General features: G+C 38.5%; 1 protein-coding gene across 1 annotated transcript; it reads right to left on the bottom strand.

Moving 5' to 3' along the window:
- Positions 1 to 1,920: 1,920 nt before the first annotated feature.
- On the bottom strand, positions 1,921 to 7,568 carry LOC102298433 (extracellular calcium-sensing receptor-like). The gene is made up of 10 exons (XM_005952485.1): positions 7,565 to 7,568; positions 7,309 to 7,468; positions 6,569 to 6,857; positions 6,384 to 6,470; positions 5,816 to 6,007; positions 5,109 to 5,378; positions 4,845 to 5,048; positions 4,541 to 4,747; positions 2,931 to 3,054; positions 1,921 to 2,822 (listed from the first exon to the last, which is right to left on the bottom strand). The coding sequence occupies exons 1-10, from the start codon at positions 7,566 to 7,568 to the stop codon at positions 1,921 to 1,923; spliced, it is 2,439 nt and encodes an 812-aa protein (XP_005952547.1).
- Positions 7,569 to 9,292: the final 1,724 nt, after the last annotated feature.

Raw genomic sequence — 9,292 nt, 5'->3', positions numbered from 1 at the left:
AGAGGGAACATTGGCCAGATACCTACACATTTAATGAGATATCACATTATAACTAAAAGAGGATTACATTCAAGAGCAGGTCTCAGTTTTTCTATATAATAAATTAACAATGTTTTAGTAAATGAAAGAAAGCTGTCAGCACCAATCTTTTTGCTTAAACTCTAAGAAATAAATGTAAAAACTGACAGACAATTCTGGTAGTGTATTCCCCAGACTGCCCTGTAATTATGAAGTAGAATGTTTTTGTTAATTCATAGAAAATGTACTATTTTTATTATTTATTTTACTTTGTACATATATATTGTACAAAGTAAAAAAAAATTGTTCTTTTCAGTCATCTAATTATTCATCTATTACTTTATTACTCTAGCATGAATGGGTGAGGTCTTTATCAGCGTGACATGTTGTAAAATTTATTAAATAACAGTTTTCCATAGCTATTTGTGTGGCCAGATTGGAGCTACCCCTGCTTTACTGGGTTGTGATGGGGTGCTACAAAGGGGGCAGATCTCTCTGCCAGTACCAAGAAAGAAAACCATTAAGTTTTCGAATCTGTCGTCTTTTTCATTAAGTGGCCTGATCAGAAGACCAAGAACACTTTGGAATCACTGGTGTAGAAGATGTTCAGCAGGTTTGGGGAACCAGAATCACAAAGACCAGGGCAGGAGCTCTGAAGACACAGCCAGGTGGGCAATGAAGAGACGCTCTACTTTTACAAGTCCTCCCACAGACAATGTTGTCTCCCCCCAACATATTATCAAATTTCTTTAACGCTAATATAACATTTTCTTTTCTTTTTTTTAAAATAAATAAATAAATATATATATATATGTTTGTTTTCTTCTACAGTCTACTACACTATATTCCCTGTTCTAATAATCTAATCTAATAATCCAAACCAAATCCAGAAAAAGTTGGGATCTTGTGTAAAGTGTAAATAAACAAAATACAATAATTTGCCAATCTCTGTTTTATTCCCAGTATAACACAGAAAAACATAACAAATTTTTAAATTGAGAAAATGCACTGTTGAAAAAAATATATCAACTAATTTTTGATGGAAGCAACCCATCCCAAATAAATTGGGACAGGCCCATGTTTACCACTGTGTAGCATCCCCTCTTCTTCCAACAGCAATGTGTAAAGGTCTGGGAACTGAGGAGACCAGTTGCTGGGATTTTAACTTGTCTTTGGCCCACAGGAGAGAGTGGCCTTTTTGAATCATGCTAACATATAGTTTCTTCTTGCAAGATAGAGCTTTAACTCACATTTGTAGATGATATGGAAAACTGTGTTCTCTGAGAAAACATTTGATTATATTGCATACATTGACCATATATTATGGGTGACATATTCAAATCCCACAAAACTTAATGTTGAGGAATATTATTCTTAAATTGTTCAACAATGTAGATGCAGAATTTGGCAGTTTGCCATACCCCTGATCATCTATAGTTCTGAGAAACTCTGTCTCTCTAAGATGTTCTTTTTATAACTAATCAGGTTACTAACCTGCTGCCAGTTAACCTAACTCAGGGGTGCCCAATCCCGGTCCTCGAGAGCTACCGTCCTGCAGCTTTTAGATGCATCCCTACTCCAACACAGCTGAATCAAATGGTCTTGATTATTCAGCCTTGCCATCACGTGTTGTGCTAAAGTGTAATCAAGATTCATTTGATTCAGTGTGTTGGGAGACGGATGCATCTAAAAGCTGCAGGACGGTAGCTCTCGAGGACCGGGATTGGGCACCCTGACCTAACTAGTTGCAAAATGTTCCTCCTCCTTTTTTCAGTACCACTTTCTTCTCCAGCCTGATCACGACTTTTTGAGAAATAGATTTGTATATTAGAATTGGTCAAGAAATAATATTAAACAGTGAATAGAAATTTCAAATCAAACAACTTTAAAATGGTTAACTGATTACTTCTTTTCTTTTCCCATTAGGTGCTGTTTTGTATTTTTTTCTGACTTTAATAAAATTATGTAACACTTTGGAGCAAACAGACAGAATAGCAAGCCAAAGCTGGAGGCCAAAATGGCAAAGGATTCAACTGCATCTGCATAATTTCCAGGGGAGCTGATATAAGCAGGAATAAATGCCAGCCACACAGCACAGAAGATCAGCATGCTAAAAGTGATAAACTTGGCCTCATTGAAGTTGCCTGGCAACTTGCGTGCCAGAAATGCCAGTACAAAGCAGAGACAGGCCTGGAGACCAATATATCCTAAAACACACCAGAATGCAAGGCTTGATCCTACGCTACACTCCAATATGATCTTTGAGCGTTCGTATTTAGTATTTCGTGAAGGATAAGGGTGTGCATCAATTAGCCAAGCGCCACAAATAACTACTTGAACAAGAGTGCAGCTGAAAATAATGGCCCTCTGCTGCTTGGGTCCCAACCACTTCATGATGTTTTCCCCTGGACGGGTGGCAGTGAAAGCAGCCAGCACCACCAGTGTCTTTCCCAGGATGCAGGAGATGCAAAGTGAAAATGTAATGCTAAAGACAGTGTGACGCAGCATGCAGGACCAAAATGTTGGCTCTCCAATGAAAACCAGAGAACAAAGGAAACACAGTGTTAAAGCAAATAAGATAAAGAAACTAAGTTCAGAGTTATTGATACGGACAATGGCAGTGTTTCTGTGGTAAAAGAACACTGCTAAAACAACTATAGTGAGACAAGCCCCCACCACAGAAGTGACTGTCAGGGCTATACCTAAGGAATCATAGGCCAAAAACTCCACTTTTTTGGCGATACAGGCTGTTCTGTCTTTGTTTGACCAGAAGTCCTCGGGACAAAATGTGCATTCTATTGCATCTGAAAGACAGAGAGTCAAAAAGCAAGAGTTCATTTAAATATTTCCTAATTGTATCAGAACATTACATTTAAAATGCTGCGACTTGTAATACTTAGATTTAAACTCACTTGTCTGATTGCTAATCTTGCCATTGTCACATGGTACACAGTCAAAGCAGCAGACAGGCTCCCCACGACGGACAGCCTTCCGGGACCCTGGAAAACAGCTGGCACTGCATACAGACACTGGCACCTGGCAAGGTAGAAAGCATATGAATCCCAACTCTGATGAGTGAAAGAATGTCCTACGAATATAATAGTTAGTTACTGAATTATTTGCTCGGGCCAATGATCATACAAACAATTAAAGGCTAATTGCTTAATCAAATAAGAATCAAAATATGTATTCCTCAAATTCTTCTGTTTAAAGTCAGTGTAAATAAATGCCTGGATTTTATAATGTAGGTTAGAATGTAGGTTAAAATTTGTGTCTGTCACGGTCCTGGGTCTCCTGACCCAGCGTTTTTAGTTCTTTGTGATTTTTGTATTATTGTACTTGTGTGTGATCTAATCTATGGCTTCTAGTTTTGATCCCTTGCCCTTCATGTCTCTCTGTGTCCCCTCTGTTCTGTGTAATTGTGTGTCTTTGCATGTTTGAGTTTCTTGTTTTCTGTCGCTCTGCATTGTGCATTATGTTCTCATGGTTGGTTTTTTGTTACTCTCTCTAGTCTAGTCTCTTGTGTTCCCAGCTGAGTATTTCCCTGTGTATTTTGGTTCTTAGACCTCTGCCTTATGGTTTATGTCTCTGTATTTCTTAGTTGCTGTCTCCACTGTGTCAAGTTCGCGTCTCTGTGTGATACTTCCTGTTTTACTTTGATGGTCCGTGTCTCATGTGAATGCGTCCTGCTTTGCTTGTCTCGTCAGTCCTGATTTCTCCCAGCTGTGCCCTCCTTCTGTGTCTCATTCCCCTCGTTACTTCCCAGTGTATTTAAACCCTGTGTTTCTCTGAGTCAGTGTCGCGTCGTCCCTCATGCTGTGTGGATCTCCCTGTGTGTCTCTCTGTGAGTTTTCTAAGTTCCCAGTTTAGATTAGTTTGTATGTTTTTTCCCTGCCAGCAAATAAAGCTGAGTTTTGAGTTCACCTCCCTGAGTCTGTGAGTCCTGCATTTTGGGTCCAACTCCTGCCTGCCGCACAGTGATTCATGACAGTGTCAGTTTAACCCCTGGAAAACTATGCTCAATATTTTCTCCTTCCTCACTTATTAAATAATAGAACCATACTTTTTCCCCTTCATTCATTTAGTCAATGTAACCAGGAAAAAAAATTGAAAAGGCTTTGCTGTCATTTGCCCACAGAGAAAGGAGTTACTACCTACAAATTTATTCCCTGTAATATTTATGCATCTATCATCAAAACAGAAAAAAGTTATTGTAGCTTCAAGGTATTTAACTTAGCTGCTTTAAAACAGTCATGATGGAATTTGAATGCAGAATTACAAATGCCTTTGATAAGTTGTGCCGTAAGGATTACAGAGAGGATTGAGTATCAAACATACCTTAGCCTTATGTCTCGTTTTTGAATACTGACTGTTTACTATCCATGTATGCAAAGGGATGGACATCAGATCCAAACTGTCCTGCACACCTGACTTACCTCCATCTTAACCTACAGAACTTCAACAGTTGACATCTGAAGGTAAAAACACAGTGTGAGCAGCTTGCCTCAGTCTGATCCCCTGCCCACATTATCATGTCCTCCTGGATCACCAGCTCCTCTCCAGCAGGTTTGGTTCCATCAAACAGCCCCACGTTGACAAATTCAATGTTCCCGCTTGTGCCTCGCTGCCAGTTGATAATATCATAATAGGGTATAGAGTCACCCTTCAAGTCAAAGTTTACCTCTTCCCCAGCAATTATAAATTTCACTTCCTGCAGGTAGTACTGGAGCTTGAGAAACCATTACATAACATGAAACACTTAAACAGACATACAGCAGACAAGACTTTAAGTGGTATTAACTAATGGTAAGTATTCTGGACTATACCTGCCAAGGCAGTACATTGTCACTTTGTGCACATGACTGGTTCTTAAAAGGCCCACTGCCTGGTTGACACATGAGAAGGTTTTGCAGGGAATGAGCAATTGCATATACAGCCTTATATACATTATAGGCCACTCTAGGGCTTGATGTATTCAAGTAGGCTGAATGCTGTTTCAGCGGTGACTCTTGCCCTGAGCAAGGTGGCAACTGGGAGGCAGAAGACAGTGAAGGACTACAGCCATACAGAGCCTCCCACAGCTCCTTTACCAGCATATTATTGGGATACCTCTGTGGGTTTACGGTTTCCAAGTAGTTGCTGAGTCTTGAGATATAACCTTTTCTGATGCCAAACCCGACTGTACCTCCCAGATAGGGGTAATACTCTTTCCCTGTAAAGACAGATGCTGTGACCCAGGCCTCACTAGCCACCCACTGGATTCCAGTGATGTTCTGCTTCATGTAGTCTCTCAAGAAAGGCGTCATTTCCCCCTCAGCTGAAAATACTACCACCACTCTTGCCAAAGAGCTACGCATTACCTTTTATAAAGATAATGCATGAGGAAGAAGGAAGGAGTTTGCAAGGGAGAGGGAAGGCAAAATACATCATTTTAAAACATGGCGACAGGAAAAGGCACATTGATATGATTTTAGATTTTTGTAATAATCTCATCTGTTGGCATTTGGGGTTACATTGACTAAAGGCCTGTGCCAGTCTAAAAACACTATTTTGGGATTAAAAAGCAGCTTTTGTAAGGATTTTTGTTCCTGATATACTACAAGTCAATGTTGTTTTGGTAACTGAAAATCACAAACAGGGCTATTTTTTTAATGGCTGGCCTCATGGCATACTCTTTTTTTAAGCATCATCTCTTGCAGAGTGCAAAATTTGCTGTCACAAGTATGTAAACATATCACACCAGTGTGATGTTTGCAGCTTTCTAATAAAAGTCATATCAGGGCTGGTCTCTACCTACCTGCATGATCTCCAGTGCCCTCTGTTGATTGTAGAGCAGAGGAATCATTTCTTGGTATGCCACACACACGCTGGTACCCTGTAGTTCTCTCATTAAGCCTTGCACAGCAAAACGGCCATATTCATGATCTCCTCGCACCACCCCCACCCAAGTCCAGTTAAAGCGTACCAGCAGCTGAGCAATTGCTTTCACCTGGGTTCAACAGAATAAATTCAGCTTACTCAGTTCACTGACATATTTTAATAATGTTGAAGTCTTAATATGCTATTTAGACTCTGATGTAGTATATCAGTGGAAGACCAAATTAATTAATTACATTACTGTTATTTAGTCTGAATATTTTAAATCTTACTTATTTACTTAATATTCAGTGTAGTGATTACCTGCAGTGCAGTGTAGTTTCAAAACTACACCACAAAATGCCATGGTTTGTAAATCACTACATTGGTTATACATTGTGGTTATTTCAGTAAGGGAACAACTGAAAATACATAAAGATTCAACATCTATATTTTAAATGATAGAGCACTGACAAATCATTCTGTTTGTTTTGTTTTCAGGCCCTTACCTGATAATCATCATTAGGGATTACCCTGAAAAAGGTAGGGTATTTTGTTCTGTCAGTGAAACATGCACATGAAGAAAAGTAACTGATCTGTGTAAAGCAAAAAAAAAAAAGGAGAGGAGAGTATAACAGATCATAATGATGACTTGCAGGTTTGGAGGATTTAGAACTAAAAGAGGCATTATTACCATTGGGATTCGGAATGGCTGGAGGATTCTTGACACCACAATGGACTGAGCAGAACCAGATTCACCAATTACAGCAAGGAGTGGAGAAGCACCGCTACACATGGGAGAGTCATCTTCACTCATCCCGTTTAGTACAGCCATAGCAGCTCTCTGGCCAGTCAGTGGATATGCACACGAATCAAAGATTTTGTACCCCAGGGTGTAATTTGGCAAAAGCTCCAGATTCTGGTTTACCTCCTCAACTGCCAGCCTCATCGTTTGAGCCCAGCGGAAAGCCCTGGGATCAAATCTGTGGCTCAGAAGACAGAAAAATACAATACACATTACACACAACAAGAGTGGAGAAACACTGAAAACAGTGTTTTCGTTTCGAGCGTTGTTCTGATTTAAAATTAGTAGTAATTTGACTTACAGCTGTCTTGTGCATTAGCACAGTAGATTACTTTTCCCCTGTTTTTTTACTCTCTCTTTCTTACAGCAAGTTAGGCATATTGTCTAAAACTTTAGATAACATTTCATTTCATTTCATTTTTATTTATTTCACACTTGGTACTACAAACAAAACAACCACATCTTCTATCAACAAAACACAACAACCATGTGTGAAAAACATTAACACTGTATTGTAGTAAATAGCATGTATAAATACTCCATATAACAATACAGTCCACAGGCAGTGCAACAAAATGACACATTATTCAATAAATAATAGATAGACAGAAATAGTGTACTATGCTCACCCATTACACTTCACTGGCAGTGGTTTGTAGGTACAGTTAAGGTCTGGCATTTCTTGGTTATAATGAAGGGGAAAGATTCCTGCAATAATGTAGTCACCCTCAGCTATAAAGCCTGGCTCAAAGCTGTTTTGAAGAATGCACACTTTTCCTGCAGATGTGGCTGAAGAGGTAAAATTAGAGGTTTGTATGTAAACTAAGGTAAGTATACCAACATGATAAAGCAAAGGAAGAAAGGTAAGTAGATGCATAGTGTTACACATTCCCACAAAAATAGGAAAAGTTTTTAGGCAACGTTATATACTGTATCTAAAGTCAGTATATGGCCCTCCCATTATCAGTATATCCAATCCAGAGCTGTGTGGTTTGGTCATCAGCAGCCCCACCTCATTTACTAAAAATGTTTACTGCACTCTGAATGGCATTGTACTGGAGTTAGAATATATTTTCAATATTTTATTGGGAAAACATACATCAATTAAACACAATACATTTTAATATATTAAATTATGGTTAGTCTTTAAAGAAAGGATTAATTAATAAAGTTTACTTATGATGACCAGTAAGGTTTTCTTGTGCGTGGCTGTGTGTCATTTTGTCTGTAAACGTTATGATTGAATTTCCATAAATCATTGTAGGGGGTGAGGTCATGTTAACATATCCAGCATGATAACATATCCCAAGGTCTATTAGCGATTATAATGCTATATAGAGTGATTTAAAACTATGCTTCTTACTGCCATTGTTTGTATTAACAACATACAGGCATATAGGGAATGATATATGGGAATTCTAAATATAACATTATGTTGGATCTCTGACCTCTTCCTCAAGGTCAAAAAAGTTTTACCTTTTTTGACCTTGAAACCTACATAATGTTTATATAGAATTTATATAAACATTGTGTAGGACGTTAAGAGTAAATACTGTCCAGACACTGAGTTGCCTTGGAGGAGGTTTGCAATCTAGGAGTGGTTCTTGTTTAACTGAAAATTTCCCTGCTCTTTTGCAGGGAAATTTTAGTAGTATAATTACAGTCTGTTATGCTCATTTGTTTTGAGAAGTGAGTTACCGTAAGTGTTTGCATTGGAACAGAATATCTTTTGTTTTGTCACATGTCAGAGAAGACTTACAAGTGATAAACAAAAACAAAGGTGTGCCTCTGGGTCATTTCTAATGCTAGAATAACAATTTCTAATGCGGAAAGGATCCATAAACTGCAATATGTAAGTAGTTTTGGTCCTTTACACAACTTTGTTTGTATATTCAAGAAAAAAATGCAAAAATAAACAAAAAAATGCAAAAATAAACAAATTTAATTTGGTTCAAGTAATTTCTTCAACAACTGTGCAAAGGTGCCCCAGAGCATATTCAGCAGCAGTAAGATATAAGATGCAAGGCGGGGCACACACCCTGAAAAGCACAACCAAAGAGCTTGGATTGCATACAGGAAAATTGGTGATGCATATGGATTAGAAATCCCTGACTTCCAATGGTAAAGTCCAAAGTGTCTGAGTGATAACAGGAGCATTAATGGCCAAGATGGATAGCATATCCAGCCTATTCAAAGCAAAACATTAGTGGTCTCTGTCCTGAAGATAAAATGCAAAACCCTGAAACCCTCTGGTAGAGGACCAAGCTTGAAAATAAGACACAGACACAACCCAAGGGGGTGAGAGGGATACATATCCAATTTAGCTCAATTTAGTTAAATTCAATCCACTTCAATTCATTTCAGTTCAATGGTGTAAAATATTCCGCCAGTGAACCCAAGAGCATTGGAGACATGTTCTCTGGAATGACAAACCATGCTTCTCTCTCTTGCAGTTTAATGGATGAGTCTAGGTTTGGCTTTTGCTAGGCAAACAGTACTTGTCTGACTGAGTTGAAGAGTTAAAGCTGTTTTAGTTGTATAGAGTGGGACAATATCATATTAAAGCTATGGGATGTCAGTCAAATTAATATTATTAATGTGTGTGTGTGTGTG

This window comes from Haplochromis burtoni, unplaced genomic scaffold (genome assembly GCF_018398535.1).
Source record: "Haplochromis burtoni strain Fernald_Lab_line unplaced genomic scaffold, NCSU_Asbu1 Contig_1678, whole genome shotgun sequence".
NCBI classification, from domain to species: Eukaryota; Metazoa; Chordata; class Actinopteri; order Cichliformes; family Cichlidae; genus Haplochromis; species Haplochromis burtoni.
This window is presented reverse-complemented; position numbering and strand designations above follow the sequence as displayed.

Coding starts and splice junctions, on each gene's coding strand:
- LOC102298433 (XM_005952485.1), bottom strand. Junction 5,379..5,815: donor GGGCACTGGAGATCATGCAG/GTAGGTAGAGAC, acceptor TCTTTATAAAAG/GTAATGCGTAGCTCTTTGGC. Junction 4,748..4,844: donor ACAATGTACTGCCTTGGCAG/GTATAGTCCAGA, acceptor TGGTTTCTCAAG/CTCCAGTACTACCTGCAGGA.